Source organism: Rhinatrema bivittatum, chromosome 15 (genome assembly GCF_901001135.1).
Source record: "Rhinatrema bivittatum chromosome 15, aRhiBiv1.1, whole genome shotgun sequence".
In the NCBI taxonomy this organism is placed as follows: Eukaryota; Metazoa; Chordata; class Amphibia; order Gymnophiona; family Rhinatrematidae; genus Rhinatrema; species Rhinatrema bivittatum.
In genome coordinates this window covers 30872634-30898612 of record NC_042629.1, presented here as the reverse complement: position 1 = coordinate 30898612, position 25979 = coordinate 30872634, and the positions used below count along the sequence as shown (strand labels likewise).

At 43.5% G+C, this 25979-nt stretch overlaps 1 protein-coding gene across 2 annotated transcripts in view; it reads right to left on the bottom strand.

The window, feature by feature from the left end:
• Window positions 1-25979, bottom strand: part of PRDM15 (PR/SET domain 15) — a 117958-nt gene that overhangs the window by 60815 nt on the left and 31164 nt on the right. For both annotated transcript variants that reach the window (XM_029578449.1, XM_029578451.1), the window contains exons 7-10: window positions 5169-5387; window positions 4390-4525; window positions 2207-2388; window positions 941-1035 (exon numbers count right to left, since the gene is read on the bottom strand). In XM_029578449.1, coding sequence (XP_029434309.1) covers window positions 941-1035; window positions 2207-2388; window positions 4390-4525; window positions 5169-5387 — 632 coding nt within the window. The remainder of the gene's footprint in view (window positions 1-940; window positions 1036-2206; window positions 2389-4389; window positions 4526-5168; window positions 5388-25979) is intronic.

The window sequence follows — 25979 nt, the reverse complement described above, 5'->3', positions numbered from 1 at the left end:
ACACTGAATGAGTCCCCTCTGTCAGCGAAGGAACAGGAAGGAGAGGCAGAGGAGACAACGAGGAATGGTCCAGAGGAGGGGTAGAGCAAAAGCCCAGAGGAGGAGGCAGGTGAAGGAGAATGGGCAACAGATTGATTGAGGGGTGGCTGGAAGTGGGGAGCAAGGTGACCAGAAGAGGAGGCCGATGGAGGGGGGGGGGGAGGCTGGGCAGGGAACAAGTGGGGTGAGGGTCCAGTCATCCACTACACGTGTATCTGTACAGCGCTGTGCAGGTCTAGCAGCACTTTATAAATGATAAATAATAGTCACGGTGGCCACAGTGGAAAAGATTTGGAGACTGTTGCTCTGCAGGTTTGGACTCACTGTGTGCAGAATCAGAGCAAGAGGCTGCCAGCATCCCCAGCTTTGCAGCAGGGTGCAGCACATGGTGCACACTCCTCAGCCCCAGACTTCAAAGCTGCCCGCTTATGGGCCTTTATTTACAAGACACAATCTCTATTTTGGTTATGCTTGGAAAAAAACAGCAACTCATGATTTGATTATATTCCAAACCTTATTTTTTTTTTTTTATCTATTGAGGTTTAAGATGGGGTTTGACAGTACTGAACATACTCAAGCTCCTTCGTCTGGTGTCTTCAGGTTGGGGGAAGTGGATGTGGACTCCTGCTGTGCCCGAGTGACCTGGTCAGGGCAGTAGCCGGGAGAGCGGTCCCTATTCCACCGCCTGCTGGCTCCTCCCGGGGTGGTGGCAGTCACAGGGCATGGGATCTGAGACCCAGCATGCTCACAGGTCCCTCAGCACCCCTGTCCCCCTTTCCATGGTTTCCTGCTCAGTAAGGAAGACCCTGCAGGCGACGAGGCTACTGCGGAGCCTGTGAGCGCCATATCCTATGCCCCTGAGGAAAGCAGTACCTAACAGCAAGGCTGTGAAGGCACTCACCTCATTTCTGCTGTGCTTGTAGGACACGTGCTGCTTCAGGCTCTCCTTCCGGCTGAAGAGTTTGCCACATTCCTCGCACTTGAACAGCTTGTCTCCTGCAAGGGACCCAAAATACCCGCGTCAGTGACTTTGCACAGCGTTTTGTCGATTCCTGCGGACGTAGGGCGCTGCCTGTCTGTACGTCAGGTCTGGCAGGGCACCAGCCAGGGGCTGTTTGGAGGGGCAGGCTCATGCTCTGGCCGCTAGGGCCAAACCTTTGGCACAGGGAAGGCCGAGGCACTGGAAGAAAGGAGCCCGATGCCAGGGTCAGCCAGCCCACCCCTGAGGAGCCGGACTGGTACACAGGCCTTTGCAAAAAAGGGCTGCTGGGAGCAAAGAAGCCGTTTCCCAGCAAGCTGTCGCAGAAGCCCAGGAATCTTTACCCCAGCCCTGGGCCAGTGGCTGTACAGGAGCCCGATTGCTTGTCAGACCTGTACAACCCCAGCTTGACCTGTCTCTGTTTATTGCTGTTACTAAACTTCCTACTTGAACCTAACACCATACCCTCCCACAGGGTCAAATCCAGGCTTGGGGCACCCATTCCATTTTTCTCCTAATAGAGAAAGATCTCTCTGGCACTGTAAGGAGTGGGATGGGATGAGAATGGGGCCTACTTGCTTCCTTGTCTCCACCCACAACCTGAGTACCTTTGGCTAACGGGAAAAGTCAGTGGAGCCCTGAGGCCTGCTAACAAGGAAATCCTTTGCATGTCTGGGAGGCTTTGGGAAAATCTTTGGAGAAAGCCTTACTAACGGATGTGATCTCGAGGGGGTCTCAGTATAAATGGGGCGCAGGGAGTTCACCCCAGACTGATGGAGCCCCGCTGCGACGTGGGACACACGAAACCCAAGGACCCGGCGAGGTGTGCAGGGAGAGAGCAGCACGAAACCTGCTGTGGTCGTCTGGACTCCTGGCAGGAAGAACGGTGCTGAACAGCACATGCAAAGGTTAAAAAAAGAAAAAAAAGACGATTTCTCCCGGTGTCTCTCTGCTCCCAGAGATGGCAAAGATTTTCCCTCTCCCATTTGAACGTCATCAGGAAGGAGTCAAAAAAAAACAAAAAAAAAACCTTAAGCAAGCACAGCGCACAGTCCCAGAGGACAAACATCAAACTAAACAGTAACGTTTCCAAGACCCCCGACCGAGTAGATGAGGCGCCCCTTGCTGTGGGGGCTCCTGTACTCGGCGATGCCGTGCCCCCTCCCCCCGGCGGACGTGAAAGCCTACCGTGGGAGCGGACATGCCGGCTGAGGTTGCTGCTGTTCTGGAAGACCTTGCTGCAGATGTTGCACTGGTACACCCGCTTGTGCTCCCCCAGCTGCTTCATCAGCTTGCGCCGGATGCCGTGCCGGCCGGAAAGGATCAGACTCCTCTTCAGCGAGCTGGGGCTCTGGTGGAGAATGTACCTGCTGGAGGACCACACACGCACAAGAGAGAACGCGTGACTTCTGAAGAAGCAGCTCAGGTTCAACGGCGCCTTTGGAGAATTCTTATCTTGAGTCAATAAGAGGGGGGGGGGGGGGTCACAGCCTGCCTCGGAACAATAAACCTCCAGCTCACCCCCGTCCCCCTCGCCCAGGAGGAGGTGGAGGGGACCCGGGCGTGACCTGGGGGGGGGGCGGCGATAATCCACGGAGCGAGCCAGGCACCCAATATGAACGTCTTTGCCCCTTAAGGATCGCAATGGAGAGTTCACGGGCTTTTAATAAAGGAGCAGTTCCACCGGCTGAAACGTTCCTCCCCGATCAGACCGGCCTCCTGGGCAGTTCTGGGGCACGTCGGTGATGCTCGGGCACGCAGAAAATTTCCCAGCCGGCGAGGGGGTTAAGAGGCGTCTCTGCGCGGGGCGGACATTAAAACAGCGGCTCCCCTTCCCTAACCAGGAACCGATTGACAGGAAAAGGCCCAGCTCCTGTCAGAACCTAAAACGGTTCATTTTAGGGGGTCGCACAAGTGGTTTTTCTGACATTTAGTCATGTAAGGTAATTAATATGCACGTTCCTAATGGTTAAGTCAGTGAGACAGGAAATTTTCCAGGGGATTAATGCCCTGTGAATCAGCCAATCAGAGCTCTGGGAATGTACCAGAACGTCTTACCTAAATAAGACAACTGCTGGCGTTAGAGGACTTTTCTTTTCCTTTTTTTCTGTAGTATTATATTTTCCTATCTTATCTCATGCATCAGGAGAACAATTCTCAAAGGGATCCAGCCAGGTAATGAAGGGGTTAGGGTGGGTAAATATCCCTGCCTAATAAAATATTCACCCTACGGAGGAAAAGGACCATCTGGGGATGGTTGGGGGAGGGAGGTTTCAAATCTGCACGCGTGTTTTCCTGCTCACAGCTGACCTGGTGCAAGGGCTGGGGATACCTTTTGTACCAGCATAGCTTGAAGCCAGTTTTCAAAGAGAAAAGTTACTTGAAGCAGTGTCCTGTGTGTTTCCAAGTGTCAATAAATCTAATTATTTGGAAGACATATCTGCCCTTGGTAGCCCTGGTTCAGAAGAAAGGGGGTATTTATTTTCCACGATACCCTGCAGGCGATGGTCTGAGTGCGGACGCGGCACTTGGACACCAGCTTCGCCATGCTGGGTCAGACCGAAGGCCCATCAAGCCCAGCGTCCTGTCTCTGCCAGTGGCCATCCCAAAGACCAGATCTAGTTCTTCGTTGCTCTCTCCCAGCTCTGGCTTCCCCCCCCCCCCCCCCGAGTCCACCTGGCTAATAACTGTTCGTAGGCTTTGCTGCAGGAACAAACCCCTTTCACAAGCCCTGCCACGTTGGACGCCTCCACCAAACTCCACAGCTTTATTGTGCGCTGAGGGAAAAACGTGTTTGATATCTGCTACCTGTTAGTTTCCTGGAATCTTCCCTAGCCTCAGCACTATTTATAGGGACCTCTGTGTTCAGTTTTGGTTTTATTTTTACTGGGAATTTATCAGTATTAACTGTAACAAACAACAGGAGAAAATCAGTGGGGAAAAATGACGCTTTTTTTTTCCCCTCCTGGTTTTATTCATTGTAATAAACACTGAAAAATTCCCAGTAAAAAAAAAACAAAACACAAAAAAAACTGAAAACGAAGGTGTCTACCTATCTGAAAGGGGAAATAACCCTTCCCTGTTTACCTGTTCTCCCCACTCATGGTTTTACAAACTTCTAATGCATCCCCTCTCAGCCATCTCTTCCAAGCCCCAGCCTTCACAGCCTCTCATCAGAAGACGGATCTTCCATCCCCTTTTTACCATCTTTCTTGCCCTTCTCTCTACCTTTTCCGGGCCTGCTATGTCTTTTGGAGATGGGGACGACCAGAACTCCCTGCAATCCTCAAGGTGTGGTCGCACCACCCATCACACGGAGGTACTAGGACCTTCGCAGTCTTATTCCCCCCCTCGCAGGCCTCGGCACTTACTTGGTGACGGAGTTGAGGCTGTTTGCGGTACCCGGCAGTTTCCCCAGCACTAGCTCCATGATCCTGTCTTCGGTTTCTTGGTGGAGGGAGACGTCGTCGGCGGGGATTTCGGTAATGATCTCGGCAACGTGTTCACCTGATCGGCGCAGAACATAAGCGATGGCAGCAGTCACCTTCCAAGCCCTACAGCTCGTTTACTGGCCTTTATATTGCTATATATTTAAATGGACTAAGGTGTGACAGCATTATAACGACTCAGCAACTGCAGTCACAAAAAAGAAAGACATTTTCAGCTACAGAGGGGTGAAGAATACCCGAATCCAGCCTGGGATGGGAAAGGCCTGTCCCCGGGATTTCTCCGTGGCAGCGTGGGCAGTAGTGGTGCTTGCACAGGGGTTTTGGGGAGGAGAGCTGTCATCGAGGCTCCTCCGTAGTGGTATGGGCACTGTAGCAGGGGTGTTGTGAGCTATTCCCAGGGATTCTCCCCCTCCACGTGACAATGTGAGCAGTGAGGATTTGGGGGTGGGTGGAAAGAACTGCCCCCAGTGCTTCTCTGACCCTGCATAGGGGTTTGGAAGGAGAACTTCCACGAGGCTGTTTCCATGGCAATAGGGGCAGCAGGGATTCTACAGAAGGGGTTGTAGCAGGACAGAGCTTGCAGCAGGGGCTCTCCATGGCAGCGTGGACAGTAGCGGTCCTGTGGCAGGGGTGCTGACCAGAGCTGCTTTACCATGCAAGACCTAGGTGAGGTTGGTAGCCCTCTGCCCATGCTTTCTCACCTGCAGGATCACTCTCTTCCACTATCACCACAGCTGGCATCTGGGATTTCATGGCCTTGGACTTTCGGCTCCTCCGGGGCTTTCTCTTCGATTTGCTGATCATGCTAGATGTGGAGAGTCCCCCATCATCTGCCGTGGTGTCACCGTCGGTGGCATTGCCATCACTGTAGCAGGAATTGGAGACGCTTTTGGCTTCCTCCAGATGACTGAGCAAATGTTCTGCATAACATGAGACAGATCTAAGAAACGTGGAGCTGTTTCCTGCCAGGGCTGCCGCCCTATCACCCACCACAGAACAACCAGTGCTAACACAACACCTCCCGCTTACTGCGGGCACAGCTTACAGCAGTCATTCTAAAAGCTGACTGCAGTTCTTCCCTGGCAGACTAATGGACCTGTAGCTCTGATTTCTCTAAGAAGAGCAAGGTGACATCTCCCTGCCATAGTGGGCTGGGGCAAAACCTGGACTGATTCATCCTGTCCTGAAAACATGGGGGACCAGGTAGGGGCACAGTGTGACTCCCTAATAAACTTCCCGAACGGGCAGTATTTAATTCCTGGAGTATGCAGTTCTCCTTCTCCTCCCTCACGCTATTCACAAGAAGCAACGCGAGGGAGAGCGGCAGGAAGGCAATGTGGGGATCTGACACTGCGGGGACGTTATGCTGGAGAGAGCTGTGCTATCTTTACATCTTGCTATTGTTTTAATATCACAAGACAGGGAATTATCACATAGTACTATGTAAATGACAAAATGGAGGTAATCTTCAAAACACTGCATGGAGGTTGACCGCATAAAATTAGCATATACACACAAATAGCCTGGCCACGCGTATATGCTCTTTTATAAACCTCGAGTGTATGTGCATACTTTTTTTTTTATAATTTATAATTTTTATTGCTGATTAAACAAAACGTATAGAATACAGTGGAAACCTGAGATTGATGTGAAACAGCAATATACAGTACAGCACATTAGAGATAAAACAAGATAAAGAAATATATTATGAGATGTACAGTTCAATACTTCCCATCCCCCCTCCCCCATCATGCTATATAAATAAATAAAGTGAAATAAAATAAAGCCATATCGTGTGATGTATAATCACTTTAAGAAGTATAAGAAGTAATAAATGACCAGATATCTGTCCATCAGCGCGATTGATGTGCAGCAAAGGTGAGGTGTCTCCAGGATATATAAGGGTCCCAAATAAGATAAAATTTAGATAGGCAATGGTATTTAAGCGCCGTAAGTCAATATAAGGTACAAGTTCTGTCAAGACGTCTCAAAATCTCAGATGAAGTAGGCTTATGTGCATACTTGCACTGTCACAGGTAAATGTTAACAGAAGCACGCGTGCAAGTTGCTATTTTGCAAGAGGTACACGTGTATACATCAAACTTGTCGCAACATGTTTACACAGCGGATTGACTCGCGCCATTCAAATCGGACTTGGCTTTTGCCGGCAGATTTTAGCTAGGGTGAACTGGTGAGGTTTCAGGGTGAAGGGCCAGAGGGCCTGGGCGACCTAGTGAAGATGTGGGCGGGGCTGGTGATTCCAAGTATGCACAAGCATTTTCAGAAGCCGGGTACATGCACACTTCATAAAATGCCTGCCTCTGCATTTAGTTCTGCCTTATTGCATTGTGACAACTTTTCCATGCATTTTTACAAAATGGGTAGAGAACGGTTGGGTGTTCCTGCATTGCAAGCATATGCGCACGCTTTCGGAGCAGAAAAGGTGCAGCACTTTATAACCTGTGCGGCTCCCGCCATACATACATCTCCTCCTGCCCACTTCTGTGCGCAAATAGTGTCTTCTCTCAGTGACCCTATTTAATTCTAAATCCTTGACAAAAAAGACTCATATCCTCCACGACTATCTCTTAGATTGTAACCCTGACGTTTGCGCCATCACAGAAACCTGGCTAAAAAACACAGATATAGCGCTAATCAATCAATTACCTACCCACAAATACGACTTTTTCTCTATCCACAGACACAAAAAACGAGGGGGCGGCCTGTTACTAGCCACCAAGAAAGAACTCAGACTAACATCTCATACAATCAAGACAGAATCCAAACTAGAACTAGGTTTATTCAAATCTAATTATCTGCAAGTCTTACTAGTTTATGCCCTCCCAGGAGTATTGGAAGCAGATGCCTCCCCCCTTATTGAAACCATCGTTAAACATATCAACACTGACTCTCCTACCATAATCTTGGGAGACTTTAACATACACTTTGAAGCCACTCACCATGCACCCAACTGTGAAGCCCTTCTCACCGCCCTCAATGCAATGGGATTCACCCAGATCGTCAACGGACCCACACATAAAGCAGGACACAGCTTGGACCTTATCTTTATCAACTCTAATTTCTCCATTACCAAGGATCCGGCTTGTACCCCCATCCCCTGGTCAGACCACTATCTGATAACAACCACCCTCACTTCAAAAAAACAGACACCCACCACCCAACACCTCTCCTCCATTCACTTCAGGAAATCATGTGCTTCCGACACACTCAGCGAACAGCTCACTAAGGATCTCAAAAATATAGATCTATCCAACCCCAACACAGCGGTGCTCTCCTGGCACAAGATCACTGAAGCTGTAGCAGATAAGCACTGCCCATCTCTCTCGAAAAGAATTAATCCTTTAAAAAAAGGAAATCAACCTTGGTTCTCCAATGAACTCAAACAGATAAAACAAGAACTACGTCATAAGGAAAACAAATGGCGTAAAGCCCCTTCCCCCTCTACACTTTCATCATACAAAGGAACCTTACATCATTACAGGTCATCAATTTTAAAATCAAAAAAAGTTTTTTATGCCAATAAAATACATGATCTCCAATATGACGCGAAGACTCTTTTCTCTTATGTGTCTCAAATCACAAAGTCACTACCACCACCGATCCCAGACGAACAAGCTCAATCCAAGGCAAACGAGCTAGCCATTTTCTTTCAGCAGAAGATATCAAACACACTCTCACTCCTTCCACCCAATAACAACACCCTCGCTTCATTTACCAATACCCATATGCTTAAGGGAGCCAAATTAGACAACTTCGAATTAACTTCATCTAAAGAGATCGAATCCATTCTCAAGAAGCAGAAACCATCCAGCCACCCCATAGACAACCTACCAACCAAGCTACTCCTACTCATACCAAACACAATCTCCGGACCACTGGCCAACATCATAAACTGCTGTTTAACCCAAGGTTTGTACCCAAACATCCTAAAAAACGCCTCTCTCAAACCCCTCCTTAAGAAACACAACTTAGACCCTAGTGAACTAGCTAACTTTCGCCCTATATCGAATCTTCCATTCTTAGCCAAAATCACAGAAAAGGTGGTTAACACCCAGCTCTCAGAGTATTTAGAAGATTACAATATACTATATCCTTCACAGTATGGTTTCCGCAAATCACGCAGCACAGAAACCCTGCTCATCTCCCTAACTGACCATATTATTATGGGACTGGACAAAGGACACTCTTTTCTTCTAATCCTCTTAGACATATCAGCGGCGTTCGATACTGTCAACCATGCCATTCTCCTGAATCGTCTATTAGACATAGGCATCTCAGGACAAGTCTACAACTGGTTCAAGTCTTTCCTTAGCGATAGAAGCTTCAAGGTCAGAATAAATAATAAAGAATCACCACCAACAAATTCATCACTAGGAGTACCTCAAGGATCCTCTCTGTCCCCCACCCTTTTCAATATCTACCTCCTCCCCCTGTGCCAACTGTTAACAAGTCTCAACCTTATTCACTACATTTACGCAGATGATGTGCAGATCCTGATCCCCATAATGGAATCCATTAACAAATCACTCTCGATCTGGAACAACTGCCTACAATCTATCACTAGTCTCCTCAACAGTTTAAATTTGGTCCTCAATGCTAACAAGACTGAACTCCTCCTCATTTCCGCCAACCAAGACAACTACCAGTCACAGACCCAACATAACCACGCCCTCACTCATACTCAGGTTAGAGACCTTGGGGTAATACTTGATAACCGTCTTAACCTAAAGAGTATGATTAACACTATTACCAAAGACTGCTTCTTCAGACTACAGGTATTAAAAAGACTCAAACCTCTCTTATATTTCCACGACTTTAGGACAGTTCTTCAATCCTTGATATTTGCCAAAATAGACTACTGCAGCGCGCTCCTCACAGGACTACCCAGTTCAACCATTAAGCCACTTCAGATGATACAAAATGCTGCTGCCAGAATCCTAACAAGCACCAACCGGAGTGATCATATTACACCCATCCTCCGAAATCTACACTGGTTACCAATCAACCACAGAGTCCTTCACAAATCTTTATCATTAATACACAAATCCATATATGATCTCCTTTATCTCGACCTTGAAATTCCATTAAAACTCCATACTTCTAATAGGCCAATGAGAGAAATATCCAAAGGAACGCTACAAGCCCCTCCAACCAAAGCCACGCGACTCATTGCATCCAGGGACCGAGCATTTTCGACAGCAGGCCCAGCCATCTGGAACAACCTCCCTGCTGAACTCAGGCTGGAACCTTGCCTGTTAACTTTTAAGAAGAGACTCAAAACGTGGCTGTTCCGCCTAGCCTTCCCAGAACCTTAGGATACACATTAGACGTTATCTACTCCTCTGATTACCTGGACAGCATGGATACCAACTCTAACATGTGGACTAACTCTAATCCGAACTATCTCTAGTCCGGAATTTGTTATTTCTCCTTTTAACTTAACATTAACTTTTTTTTCTTCCAGCTACCTAAGCTTCCAAGTTCACGGTCCTCGTTTAATGTAACTTTGTTTCTTCCTTTACCTAGTTATTTTTTACCCCTGTTCGATGTAAACCGTTCTGATATGGTATTTATCCATGAAGGTCGGTATAGAAAAATGTTAAATAAATTATGAAAGTCAATAAACACTGGGAGGGTTTGTGTGTCATTTCTGTGGTCAAAACTGGGCTTTATGTGTGAACATGAGCTTTTACTGAATTGCCTCCCAATATGCAGGTAAAAGGTCATGCATAGGACCTGTCTATGCGAACGTTTACTAGCAGTGACCGGAGGCATTCCTGAAGGTGCAGTTGGGGAGAGCTTTCCATGTATGTGCATACTTTTCCTGGAAAAAAATTACATGCACACACTATGAGGGTAATTTTAAAAAGCTTCTTCCCACTTAAATCGGGCTTTACACATATGAATCCATGTAAGCAGGCTTTTGAAAATTGCTACAATATATGCCATTGAATTGTCCATAGGATTTAATCGTGTAAGTGCACTTTATGCACGTAAATGGCTTTTGAAAATTGCTACGATGTTACATTTACACATGTAACTTCTTTGAAAATGACCCTTAAAATATGCGCTTAAGCACCGATCTCCACTCCTGGAACACCTCTCCTCAGTGATCATGAAACTGGGTTAGGCACATAGTTCTGCATGCACTCAGCTCGGGTCCATTTTAGAACAGCCAGGTTTGATTCATGTAAATGACTCTGAAATTATCCCCATTGTTTAGAAAGAGTGAAGGAAGAGACTGGTAGGGACAAGATGGAGGAGGTTAGGGTGAAACAGAGAGAGACTGGTAGGGACAAGGTGTGGAAGGGGGTAGAGAGACACTGACTAGTGGGGACAGGCAGTACCAATGGTGGTGGCATTGGCCTGTGGTCTGGCACTGGAAGCTTTTGTTGGCAAAAGATTGCCCTGCTTGAAAAAATAGTGAGGACCGCCATCTTAAACCATCAAATTCTTTTCTGAAAAATTTGTGGACCTGTAGGGAAAGAGATCTGATGAAAGGATGCTGTGCAGCCAGAAAATCTTCAACTGCTCTCTCTCCTGTCAGCCTGCTTGAGAGTTGTTCCAACTTCATCAAGTTAAGCCCCGAATCCAGCGGGAGAATCCTCCTATCACTAAATTACGATGCAGCTTTTGCCAATTATGAATCCTTTCTGTAAAAACAATTCTGGCGTGCTTCCCCTTTATGTGGTCATCTACGATAATTGATTTAGCATCTCATTGGACTTCCTGCCACAGCATCGAGCTTACAAAATTGAATATTCTCTTCCAAACGGGGGATATTTTATCTCAGCTCCCAATAACGTGCCCAAATGTCTTTTTGACACTTATCTGAACAATTGCTACCTGCCTTGTGTGCCCAAGCAGGACGCGTGTAGATCCTTTGTACGATCTTTCTAGTGCACTTCCCTAAATGGAAACGTTCTCTGTCAGGTCTTTCATTCTCCTAGATCCTCACTCTAGCGTTTCCCAGGATATGGCGGAATCCGACTCAGTCTGCTACTGAGGCAAAAGAGCTTTGATCTGAACTGACCACACGGTCGATTTTCCAGTATTCTGCGACAGCCGTGTTCGCCTGTTTGCCAACCTTTGCATTTAATATGGTGGGGGGGAGTATTACCGACGAGGGCAAATACAGAGGCCAGTTCACAAAGCCATTCATGCAAGTACGTGTCCACACAGGGTTCCAGAATGCATTTAGGGGAGAGATTTTCCAGGGCGTTTCAGGTGGGGGAAGGAAAGAAAGAATACAGATTGCATTTTCAGCTCTATGCGTGTTATTTCCATGGAAAAATAGCAGATTCTTTCTCCACTAAGATCTCTCAGGAGAAAAGCTGTTACAAAGCTTTATCCTGAGTGATTAAGGAAATGCAGGGGGAAAACCAGCTCATCTGATTCCAATTTTGTGCAGGGTTTCCCCCTTCAGGTCAACAGAGTTTGCCAAATTCTTTAAATCAAAAATGGACTTATATAGGATGGATGTTAATATGAGCTGTGAAAGCCTTCCTGAAAAGACTTCTAAGAATTTCCCCAAACCTGTTTGAGGTGAATTTGAGCCTTTAACAGGAAGTGTGTGTGTGTGTGTGTGTGTGTGTGTGTGTGGGTGGGTGGGGGGGAGAGAAGGTTGTAGATAAGGCAGTTCAAAAATGCTGAACCTAATCCAGCAGAAATGGGATAAACATTATTTAGAACATCTTTAAAAATGGTCTTTCCATTTCGCACCTATGGGAAAAGTTGCTAATTAAGATTTTGTTTTAAGTATTTAAACTAACATTGCCTGGATAAGTTTCAGGCCCATCTGATAATTTCATTGGACTGGATCCGGGTTATCCTATGAAAACGATACAATGACGTTGTAATCTGGGCATCCTGCAGTGCCCCCAGAACTTTCTCTTCCATGTCTGGTTCAGGGGAGGGGGCGATCACCATACTCCCAGGTTTTTCTGGCAGGAGTCGGAGGTAGTGTCCGGTGCTGGTTGTGCTGTGAGACTCGGAGAGCAACTGTGGACATGGAAACACATCAGGTTTTAAAACATGGGAAGTGAGGGGGGGACCTAGGGATCAATTAAATGAAGGTTTTCGCATGTTCATCTACTCAAAAGGGTGAAGAACAAGGAAGGAAAATGACAAAAAAACATTTGGGATGAGGAATGATTTCCTATAAGCAAACATGCTCAATGGCTGGCAGCTGGGATATATCCTTGCAATGTAGCTAGAATAAATGGACAATCTAGATGGATCAGTTGGTCCTTTTCTGCCATCATTTATTGTGTTACTGTGGAAATAGCATCTGCCTTAAAACTGTATAAGTCCAGTAGATGGTTCCCAGATTCATACCCAGAATGGCTTGTTCGATATTCTGGTCCCGCTCCCATTCACTCCCTTACAGGTCTTGTTAATTCTTCATTGGCCTCAGGAGTCTTGCCTCAAAAGCTGAAGGAGGCTGTTATACCCTTGGACCTAAAAAAAATGATCTTAGACCCCTTCGTGCTAGTGAATTACCGATCCATTTCCAACCTGTCCTTTTTAGACAAGCTTGCCAAGAGAGCAGTGGCTGTACAACTGGGTTAATGGCTGGAAGCAAACCAAGATTTTCATCCATGTCAATCAGGTTTTCACCCCAGGCCCATGGAGCATACTGAAAAGCCTAAGGAAAAGTCTTGATCCAGGAAAGAATTCTGTAGCTTTGTCTGATCTCTCTTCGGCCTTTGTCACCGTGGACCATGACATCTTTATTGATCGTCTGTCAACCCTTATTGTCGGAGGCAGAATGAGAATGGTTTATTTCTTTTCTAAGCAGGAAAAACTGTCGATGATATGTCAGAACCTTGAGAATTAAAGTGTGGTGGTGTTCTTCTCCTCACTATTATTCAATATTTATATATAGCCATTTGGGTTATCTGATCAATAGTGGGGACTTGCTTATTTGTTCTATACTGATGCTGTCCAGAGTTTCTGTGAATTAGGCGAGCATCATGCTTAGAAACTAACTCACTGCAGTACATGATAGGACAAACAAAAACAAGCTACTACTCAATCTTCAGAAAACGGAATTGATTTGAGTCAGAAAATCTAACCATTCTATTCCATGATGGGCGCCTGTAAAATCAGAGGTAAAAATCCTAGGGAAAGGTGAAAAGGGCATGTTTATTAGGTTTGTACTGGGGTCTGTCTGGTTCAGGGCCAGGGTTTTGCTCACTGAGCCACAGAATGGTTTAGACATAGCCTAACTCCATGATAAAAACAGCTTGCTATGTGGCCCCACCCCTGAGGATCTGGATTGGTTCTCAGGGGACTCAAAAGGGCGGCTGGGACACCTCTCAGGTGTTCCCATCATTTAGACAGCACGGTGGCCAAGAAATGGTGTGCGATCCCGGAGAAGACCCATGAGTTCTTCTTGAATATAGATTAATGTTAAACTGTATTGTGAAGTCTTACCTTGACTGCAACCAGCCTCAACTATTATTATGGAAGGATCCCTTTGTGAAAATACCTGGACTGTATTTTTGGATTGGAAGGAAGCTTTATCCCTATTTCCTCTACTGTGAACTTTGTTTGATTATCTGAAGTACATAAGTCAGGAACCGTGTTATGTTTGTCATCATTCCTAATTAAACCTTTATCAAGGCAAATATCCTGTATCCATGTGCTGCAAAGGGCCTTCGGGCATGATAATTCAAAGTCTAAAGTCACTCGTTAACTATGCAATCTCATATTAATGTAGGGAAACTATGGGTTTCCTTACTAAAAGGAATGTACTAACAAGCATGGGGAGGTTCAAAGAGAGTGTTAGTGAAAAAGGTTTGGGATTTACTCCCCCTTATAGGAACTGCAGATGGTGTGGTCTTGCTGTTTATCATCCTCAAGCACCATCAATCCTTGTGGATTTTTAGTTAGCCTTTCATAGAGAAAGGAGCCCTCTGTCTCCTGCCCCTGTTTTTTTCTTGATTATTGAAGGGCGTGGTTTCTGGTTTTCCCTTGAGAGTTTGACCCAGTTTGGTGTTACTTAGTTCTGGTAATCCTATTTTTGGAGACTTTCCCTGTAAAAGCCTTGGTGCTCCTTCACAGTCGTTTTGGGCGTCCCTATGTAAGGTTAGATCTAGTGTTAGGGAAGATTCTGGCAGACCTCTATCTCTCCTCCAGAGGATAAAGCTGTCTGGTGACCTAATGCAGAGGAGTTTCCACTTCAAGAGACTATCTCCTTAGTTGGAGGCAAGAAAGTTTTTTCACCCTTCCTGTCTCCCTTTTGCTTTTCCCCCTAGTGAGAAACAAGCTAATTTTATTCCCACCTGGAGTTGAGTGCCTTTGGTACCAGGGACTCAGTATCCATTCTATCAGAAAAGAGGTGCGTCTCACTCTGAAGGAACCTGAAGATTGGAGGAATAGCTCAGGACTGAATCTTTGCCTTTCTCAGAGGCCTTTCTCATTGTTGCTGTGGGTTCAAGTGGGTTTGGCTTGAGAGGAGACTACCCACAGGTACTGCCAGGGGAGAGAGAGAGCTAACATGATCAAGAAGATTTGAGGAAAGGTTTGTGAATTGGGACTTATGTTCTGATAAACTATTGGGACTTTATTCTAACCACTCCACCGTGGAGAGAAACAGAGATAAAAATATTGGAAACTGAACAAAGGATTAAGAAATCTGAGTAATTGGAGTAATTGGGAAAAGAAAGAGACAGAGTGTTAAGAAGTGAGCATCCAGAGGAATTCAGAGACTTTGCTAGCAGAGTGAGGTCACAAGTTTATTGATCTTTCTGCTGTTCTATTATTTATTGACTTTATTCGAAACTCGAAATAAAGCTATAAATATTCTTCAGTCAAAGAAGTTGAAAGCCACATTGCTTCTCAGTGTGCTTTTTACATATAACAGATTGTGATTGCTGTTAGCACTGCTTGCAAGGACGGAAAGGGGCTGGTACAGGGACTACTGTAAAAGGGCCTTGGAACTATTGTCCCCCCCCTCACAGAGAGCACTGAAACTCAGAATATAAAATGCTATCCGTGAAGAGACTGAAAGAACTGTGTACAGAAAGGGTCCTTCTCTCTTTTCCATGTGCCCCTAGGTGCAGCTTAAAGGATCCGGCCTGCCTAGGGGTTACATTAATATGATTAAATCTTCATTTTGGGAAAGCAGATTATCCATTAACTTTGTCCATATTTGACTGTAATTCATTGTTTATAGGACTTCAAGAAAGCAGATCTGTAGACTACAGTATGGACAAAAACAGCTGCAGGAAGGACAAAATATTTGTATGACCATGTGACTCCAACTCTTGTAAGGCTTCACTGGCTTACTGTTATTTCCAAGATATGTTTCAAGCTGCTTTCATTATTATTTAAAGGTCCCAACCCCAGATCTTAAAACAGATTCAAGTTCCACTCACTCAAATACTTTGCTTATCTCAAGATGGTCTATTTTCTCTTCCACCTCTTTCTGATATGAAACAAGTAGAAACTAAGAAACATGCCCCCTTTTACACTGGTCTGTAAAGGAATCTATATTAGGACCCCTTTAAAAGACCAGGACCAGGCATTTAGTCTGGTCCACCTTAAGACGCAACCTAGGAGGGAATCCTAGTGTGCACTATGGCTAACTTATCCTTCCAGCGTGATGGAAATGCCAGGAGTGAGTCTCGTTTGCTATTTTACCTCGCTCCTGGAAGCAGTTTTGTGAGTGTCGTAAGGGGATGGGAGCTCACTGGCTCACTATTATTATGCTGAATGGGGGGATGGAGGGAAAACTGTTTTGTTTTTTTAAAAGTGAATGGGTCGAGGAATGAAGGCCTGATGGTGTCCCCAGTTCTGGGAGAAAATGGCCGCCATGAAGGTGCGGTAAGCGCTGTTTCTACATTAACTGCCATAAACTTGCAAGATGTTATTTTACAAACCATATGGAAGGCCCTACTTTCTTTAGAATCCTCCATAGTGACATTATCAAAAATTATGACGGATACACAACATCATATCTGTCAGCTGGATCCTTTGTTGGTTGTACATACTGAGAAATTACAAGATCTGCAGAATCGTGTATCAGCACTTCAAACTACACAGACTACATTGGTACAAGGAGAATTGATAAATTCCAGAAAAACAGAGAACTCGGAAAACGAAATAAGATCAAGAAATTTAAGAATATTAAATTTTCCACATATAAATTTAATTACCCCAAGTGAGCAATTTAAAAAGTATTTAGTGGAAATCCTACAGATGTCCAGGGAATCGATTCCATCTATTTCCAAGATATACCTTATAAGAACTGAGAAAAAAGATCGGCAGGAGAATTTAATTCAAAATTTGGATACTGGAAACCTTACAAACTTCCCGGAACAACCGTCTGAAGAACAAGTAGATTATTGTGAGATGTTGTTGGTCACTTTTTCATCTGTGGCAGATAAAGATTTAATCCTAAGATTATTTCTCCGGAATAGAGAAAAATTGTATCTAGGATATAAAATATGGATGTACCCAGATCTGACTAAGATAACTCAACAAAGGAGGAAAAGATTTCTAACTGTGTTAGGAAGCTAGGGATATGGGAGCCCAGATAACCATTTGTTACCCCAGTAAATGTGTTTTGAAATTTAACAACTTGAGATATGTATTCTTTGATCCACAGCAGTTAAGATCTTTTCTTGATGCACATAACTCTGTAAATTAGGGTGCTAACTAAACCAGTTATGGGATTACATATTAGAGCTGTCCCTCCCTTGAATATGTAAAGTTTTCTTTTCTTCTGAGAAAAGCTCCTAGTAAATTGATTCTCCCAATTTCTTTATAACGAACCGGAATGTTTGAATAACCTTATGTGAATTTCTTATAAAGGTTTTGCCTTGTTTTCTTATGGATTATTACCATTGTAGCATGTAGATAAATATTGCTTAATGGTTCAATTTAAAGATATGCATGTATTGCTATCAAAGATTGGAAAAAATGCATACATTAAAAAAAAAAAAGAGAATGGGTGAATGGAGAGGGGACCTGATCTGCAGACCCCCAAAGCAATTTTACAATTTAGCAAGGGATATGGGGTGGGGGGGTGAATGACCTGACAGGGCCTTCGATAAAATGTGGTGGGGGATCAGGCCACTGGCCCCTTTTTTCAAAGTACTACTTACCCGGATATCTTTTAAAGATATGAATGAAATTTGGCCAAGTTAGCCAGATAACTAAACCCTTCTCAGAAACGCCTCCTTTTTAATCAAGTTAAATTATAGCCAGATAAGTAATCGAATATGGCAAAAGTAGCCACTTAGATGGATAACTTGTGAGGTGTCTGTCTAAATGGCTTCTGAATATTGACCTCCTTATGACCAGCAACAGCACTCGACCAGCCAGGTCTTGTCGATGACCCCAGCTGGACAAGCCAGCATGGAAGCAGGACTGCTTTCAGGTCTCCCATACCCTATTGTTCTGGGACAGGATTACCCAGCTCAGCACGCAGTGAGGTCTTCCCCGCTGAGAGATACGGACTTAATACATCAGAGGATCTAAGATACCCAATCCATGACAACCACCCCAAAAAAAGAAGCACAGTGGTTGCCAGCATCGAGAGGCCGTCACCGATAGAGAAGCCTTCCGCAGTATGCCCTGATCACTTACTTGACCCTCTCTAGAGGTTGCTGTGGAGAATAATCTGTACAGTTTTGGAAGTACCCAGGGAAAATATAACTTAAGTAAACATAGGGGGGAAATAGTAAGCCAGTCGCTGGCTTTAAGGGCCTGGTTTCCCCCTTCCCCACAATGAAGAAGAAGGGGACGCCTCAAGTAGCTAAAGGGAATCAAAAAGGGAAGTAAGCTTTGTACAGGCAGGGGGCTCGACCTGGGGAGGTCAAGCTGAGGGGGAAGGTATGTAAGAGTCTATATTTAGGACCCCTTAAAAGATCAGGACTTGGCATTTAGCTTGATCCACCTTAAGACCCAAACTAAGAGGGAATCCTGGGCCCAGGGCATTTCCCTTAGCAGGGGGATTAGAGGGAAGGCCAAGAGGAAACAAATGGGCCCCAGGGAGCTGGATGTAAGAGAGAGTATGCCAAGATTGCTTATGCCTGACTGCTACTGTTCTTGGTTTAAACTCTGCTGAGGTAAGCAGGTCTTTTCTTGCTTTCATGTTTTTGCAAATAATGAAAGGATTCTGTGAACCAAGGCCAGTGTCCAGAGAGGTCTGTCCTCCAGCACCCTACCTAAGCTTAGGCCACTACATCACATGGCCTTAACTCTCTGGAATTCAGTTTTTAAGGTGATAAGTTTTACTAGGGACTCCTTGGCCTTTAGAAAGTTGTGGAAGCCTTGACTTTTTTTAACACTGCTTTTACTGATTAATTTCACTGGGAATGTATTTCCTACTTCCAGTACCAGTATTTTATTTGCTGTTTATATTTACTTTAGTTTTGGTTTGTATTTTATTTTTTGCATTGATTGTGGATTATCTGTATGTTTTATATCATGTGGCACACCACTCAGAGCAGCATTCAAAGAATAGGCCGGAGCCTTAGCAACAGAGCCAACTGGGGAACTAGAAGTAAGCAGGGCCAGGAGCCGTAACATACCAAGAGAAAAGATGGTTAAGCCCCTGGGGGACTGGATTGGCCAAAGCCAGGTTACAGGAGGTTGCTGGGAACAGGAAGTTGTTCACAGCAACCGAAGGCTACTTGAACTCTCTAGCCAAGCTCTGCATCTTGCCTCAAATTTTCAATGTATTTACTACAGATCTGTTATGTATTTAACATCTTTCACTTTTATGTAATGTTATTTATGTTAGGTGTTTTGATATCTCCTGTTTTATTTGAAGTCAATATTCTAAACTAAACATTTAAATGGATAACATGGATAACTTGTGAGCTGTCCATCTAAATAGATTTGAATATTGACCTCTTTATGTTTATTGGTTTTTGTTTCAATGTGTTGTAGTGTAATGTTTTGATTTTTTAAACGCCAAAGCAAATATTCAAACAAAAAAAACTGAGCTCCTAAATTTAGACACTTTTTTTCAAACTTACGAGCCTAAATTTAGGGGACTGAAACAGGATCTTGTTTTATTTATTTATTAAAAGTATTTATATTCTGCTTATGTCGAAATAATGCGCTAAGCAGATTACAATAAAAAAACAAAAAAATATACATATAGATCATATTCAAAATAAAACAACAATATATATAGGACAATTAAAAGCAAGTGAAATAATAAAAATTAAACAAAATTGAAAAAAGGAAAAAAAATAATTCTTATTGAGCAGCATAAAACATTAAGTATTTCAGTCCAGTTGAAAGGCCTGCCCAAAAATGTATGCTTTCACTTACATAACATAAGAACATAAGAAATGCCATACTAGGTCAGACCAAGAGTCCATCAAGCCCAGAATCCTGTTTCCAACAGTGGCCAATCTAAGTCACAAGTACTTGGCTAGTACCAAACATTAGATAAATCACAAGCTACTATTGCTTATTAATTACTGTAATAGCAGTTTATGGATTTTTCCTCTAGGAACTTGTAACTGAATTACATTAATTTGTTCATGTCCTTTCATTATTTTGTAGACCTCTTATCATATCCCCCCTCAGTCATCTCTTCTCCAAACTGAACATCCCTAACTTCTTTAGCCTTTCCTCATAGGGCAGCCGTTCCATTCCCCTTATTTTGGTTGCCCTTTTCTGCACTTTCTCCAGTGCAGCTATCTCCTTTTTGAGATGCGGTGAGCAGAACTGCACACAATATTCAAGGTGTGGTCTCAACATGGAGCGATACAGAGGCATTATGACATCCTCCGTTTTATTCGCCGTTCCCTTCCTAATAATTTCTAACATTGTTTGCTTTTTTGATTGCACAGCACACTGAGCTGACGATTTCAATGTGTTATCCACTATGATGCCTAGATCTCTTTCCTGGGTGGTAACTCTTACGATAGAACCTAACATTGTGTAACTACAGCAAGGGTTATTTTTCCCTAGATGCATCACTTTGCACTTGTCCACGTTAAATTTCATCTGCCATTTGGAAGCCCAATTTTGCAGTCTCGCAAAGTCCTCCTACAATTCATCACAATCTGCTTGAGATTTAACTACTCTACATAATTTTGTGTCATCAGCAAATTTGATCCCCTCACTCATCGTACCCCTTTTCCAGATCATTTATAAATATATTAAAAAGCACCGGTCCAAGTAGAGATCCCTGAGGCACTCCACTGTTTACCTTTTTCCACTGTGAAAACAGACCATTTAATCCTACTCTGTTTCCTGTCTTTTAACTAGCTTGCAGTCCGCAAAAGAACATCACCTCCTATCCCATGATTTTTTAGTTTTTTTAGAAGCCTCTCATGCGGGACTTTGTCGAACGTCTTCTGAAAATCCAAATACACCACATCTAACGGTTCACCTTTGTCCACATGTTTATTTACCCCTTCAAAAAATGTAGATTTGTGAGGCAATTCTTCCCTTGAATAAATCCATGTTGGCTATGTCCCATCAAACCATGTCTATCTAAATGTTTTGTGATTTTATTCTTTATAACAGTTTCCATGATTTTTCCTGGCACTGAAGTCAGGCTCACCGGTCTATAGTTTCCTGGATCACCCCTGTATCCCTTTTTAAATATAGGGGCTACAATGGCCATCTTCCAATCTTCAGGTACATTGGATGATTTTAATGATAGGTTACAAATTAATTGAAATAGGTCTGAAATTTCATTTTTTAGTTCTTTCAGAACCCTGGGGTTTATACCATCCAGTCCAGGTGATTTACTACTCTTCAGTTTGTCAATCAGGCCTACCACATCTTCCAAGTTCACTGTGATTTGGTTCAGTTGATCTGAATCATCACCCATGAAAACCTTCTCCAGAACAGGTATCTTCCCAACATCCTCTTCAGTGAACACCGAAGCAAAGAAATTGTTTTATCTTTCTGTGATGGCCTTATCTTCTTTAAGTGCCCCTTTAACCCCTTGATCATCCTCCAACTAACTTCCTCACAGGCTTTCTGCTTCGGATAATTTTTTAAAGTTTTTATTGTGAGTTTTTGCCTCTATGGCCAAATTCTTTTCAAATTCTCTCTTAGCCTGCCTTATCAATGTCTTACATTTAACTTGCCAATGCTTGTGCTTTATCCTATTTTCTTCTGATGGATCCTTCTTCCAATTTTTGAATGAAGATCTTTTGGCTAAAATAGCCTCCTTCACTTCACCTTTTAACCATGCCGGTAATCGTTTTGCCTTCCTTTCACTTTGTTTTCTAAAAACATCAATCTCTTTGGTAACACGAAGGGCCAACTAAGCATTCCAAAGGCCAGGCCTCTCTACAGAGAACAACTTTTGACGTCTAAATGGAAGGAACTAACAATATGTTCTGATCTGAGGAACACAACAATCAACTGGGAGCAAAAGATTGCAACAGGCTTGTCAAATAACTTGAACTAGTGCTTTAAAAATTAAAACTGCTATTTTAAATGTAATCCTGTATTCAACAGGTAACCAGTGTAGGCCAATACGTTTTGGTGAAATATGTTCTCGTATCTGAGTGGACGTTATTAATCATGCAGTGGAGATCTGCAAAACTTGAATTGCCCATAAAGAAATTGATGGTAACCCTAAAAATACAGAATTATAGTAGTCAACAGTACGAAAAACAAATACCTGCATAACAGACCATAATTCAAATCAAAAGAGGAAGATATGCTTATGATGACAAAATTGGCATCACAGAGACTTGGTGGAAGGAGGATAACCAATGGGACAGTGCTATATCAGGGTACAAATTATATCACAATGATAGGGAGGATCAACCTGGTGGGGGTGTGGCACTTTATGTCCGGGAGGGTATAGAGTCCAACAGGATAAAGATCATACAAGAGACTAAATGCTCAGTAGAATCTATATGGGTAGAAATCCCATATGTGTTGGGTAAGAGTATAGTGATAGGAGTATACTACCATCCACCTGGACAAAATGGTCAGACAGATGATGAAATGCTAAGAGAAATCAGGGAAGCAAACCAATTTGGCAGTGCAATAATAATGGGAGATTTCAATTACCCCAATATTGACTGGGTAAATGTAACATCAGGACTTGCTAGAGACATAAAGTTCCTGGATGTAATAAATGATTGCTTCATGGAGCAGTTGGTTCAGGAACCAACAAGAGAGGGAGCTATTTTAGATTTAATTCTTAGTGGAACGCAAGATTTGGTGAGAGAAGTAACGGGGGTGGGGCCACTTGGCAACAGTGATCATAACATGATCAAATTTAAACTAATAACTGGAAGGGGGACAATAAGTAAATCTGCAGCTCTAACACTAAATTTTAAAAAGGGAAACTTTGATAAAATGAGGAAAATAGGAAAATACTGAAAGGTGCAGCTGCAAAGGTTAAAAGTGTTCAACAGGCATGGACATCGTTTAAAAATACAATCCTAGAGGGGCAGTCCATATGTATTCCGCGCATTAAGAAAGGTGGAAGGAAGGCAAAACGATTACCGTCATGGTTAAAAGGTGAGGTGAAAGAGGCTATTTTAGCCAAAAAAACATCCTTCAAAAATTGGAAGAAGGATCCATCTGAAGAAAATAGGATAAAACATAAGCATTGTCAAGCTAAGTGTAAAACATTGATAAGACAGGCGAAGAGAGAATTTGAAATGAAATTGGCCATAAAGGCAAAAACTCATAATAAATATATCCGAAACAAGAAACCAGTGAGGGAGTCGGCTGGACCATTAGATGACCAAGGAATTAAAGGGGCTCTTAGGGAAGATAAGGTCATTGCAAAAAGACTAAATGAATTCTTTGCCTCCGTGTTTACAAATGAGAATGTTGGGGAGATACCAGTTCCGGAGATGGTTTTCAGGGGTGATGAGTCAGACGAACTGAACGAAATCACTGTGAACCTGGAAGATGTAGTAGGCCAGATTGACAAACTAAAGAGTAACAAATCACCTGGACCGGATGGTATGCATCCTAGGGTTCTGAAGGAACTAAAAAATGAAATTTCTGATCTATTAGATAAAATTTGTAACCTATCATTAAAATCATCCATTGTACCTGAAGACTGGAGGGTGGCCAATGTAACCCCAATATTTAAAAAAGGCTCCAGGGGCGATCCGGGTAACTATAGACCAATGAGCCTGACTTCAGTGCCGGGAAAAATAGTGGAAACTATTCTCAAGATCAAAATCGTAGAGCATATAGAAAGACATGGTTTAATGGAACACAGTCAACATGGATTTACCCAAGGGAAGTCTTGCCTAACAAATCTGCTTCATTTTTTTGAAGGGGTTAATAAACATGTGGATAAAGGTGAACCAGTAGATGTAGTGTATTTGGATTTTCAGAAGGCGTTTGACAAAGTCCCTCATGAGAGGCTTCTACGAAAACTAAAAAGTCATGGGATAGGAGGCGATGTCCTTTCGTGGATTACAAGCTGGTTAAAAGACAGGAAACAGAGAGTAGGATTAAATGGTCAATTTTCTCAGTGGAAAAGGGTAAACAGTGGAGTGCCTCAGGGATCTGTACTTGGACCGGTGCTTTTCAATATATATATATAAATGATCTGGAAAGGAATACGACGAGTGAGGTTATCAAATTTGCGGATGATACAAAATTATTCAGAGTAGTTAAATCACAAGCAGACTGTGATACATTTCAGGAGGACCTTGCAAGACTTGAAGATTGGGCATCCAAATGGCAGTTGAAATTTAATGTGGACAAGTGCAAGGTGTTGCATATAGGGAAAAATAACTATTGCTGCAGTTACACGATGTTAGGTTCCATATTAGGAGCTACCACCCAGGAAAAAGATCTAAGCATCATAGTGGATAATACTTTAAAATTGTCGGCTCAGTGTGCTGCAGCAGTCAAAAATCAAACAGAATGTTAGGAATTATTAGGAAGGGAATGGTTAATAAAACAGAAAATGTCATAATGCCTCTATATCGCTCCATGCTGAGACCACACCTTGAATACTGTGTACAATTCTGGTCGCCGCATCTCAAAAAAGATATAGTTGTGATGGAGAAGGTACAGAGAAGGGCAACCAAAATGATAAAGGGGATGGAACAGCTTCCCAATGAGGAAAGGCTGAAGAGGTTAGGGCTGTTCAGCTTCGAGAAGAGACGGCTGAGGGGGGATATGATAGAGGTGTTGAGGATCATGAGAGGTCTTGAACGAGTAGATGTGACTCGGTTATTTTCACTTTCGAATAATAGAAGGACTAGGGGGCATTCCATGAAGTTAGCAAGTAGCACATTCAAGACTAATCGGAGAAAATTCTTTTTCACTCAACGCACAATAAAGCTCTGGAATTTGTTGCCAGAGGATGTGGTTAGTGCAGTTAGTATAGCTGGGTTAAAAAATGGTTTGGATAAGTTCTTGGAGGAGAAGTCCATTAACGGCTATTAATCAAGTTTACTTAGGGAATAGCCACTGCTATTAATTGCATCAGTAGCAGGGGATCTTCTTAGTGTTTGGGTACTTGCCAGGTTCTTGTGGCCTGGTTTGGCTTCTGTTGGAAACAGGATGCTGGGCTTGATGGACCCTTGGTCTGACCCAGCATGGCAATTTCTTATGTTCTTATAGCAAGATGTGAAATGGCTTTAACCAGTGGAGGTGGCGGAGACCAACACATCAACAGATTCAGGGAATGCTTGGGACTGATGTGGAAAGCAGTACTAGGAAAAGATCAGGTAAAAGGGGTAGTGGGGTGAGGGGATTTGGAAACGGCTTATCTAACCAAAACGGAAGAATCTCACATCGGAAAAAACTGGATGGGCCCATTTTGATTGCTTTTGCCATCATTTATAATGTTATTATGATTAAAATCAACACACAAGATGGATGGAAGTGAATGTTATTAATGAAATACATTTGATAATGAATTGGTAAAAAGAACAGTACACCAGCAGGAAAAAAAAAATTGACCAGCAAAAGTACACTGCTCCAGAGAGAGCTCACAAGGCAGGAACCATAAAATATGTTGAAGGAAGAGCAATTTTACCATAGCTCCCGTGTTTCAGCCCTAAAGTGGATTTATGCGTGCCAGCCCACTTTTGAAAATTAGTGGGGTGGACATAGACCTTAATGCAGTGGCCACATGTGCATTCCCGCCCGCTGCCCACTGCAAATGTTTAAGCGCCTCCTTTTCAGAATGGGAAGTGCTATCAGCAAGCAGGCATTCCACTTCAGGACCGTGTAAAAGCACACTCGGTCAGGGCCATGGCGACTTCTGTGGCGCACCTCCGCTCGGTGCCGCTTCCTGATATCACTAGGCAACAATGAAAGTGTTACTGACCTAAAAAGGTCCTACTCTGTAGTATCTTGATGTGCTGAACACGAATATGACCATGAAAAGTTTTTATTGGCTCTCATTGTGAAGATATTTAATATAGTTCACTTTCTATGTTTAGTCGTGTAAATTTATCCAGTAGGACTGTAACAACATCCTAAATAAGCCTAGAATGATGTAATATTGCATCATATTGCATAATACCATCATGCACACATCATCCAGAGTTTAT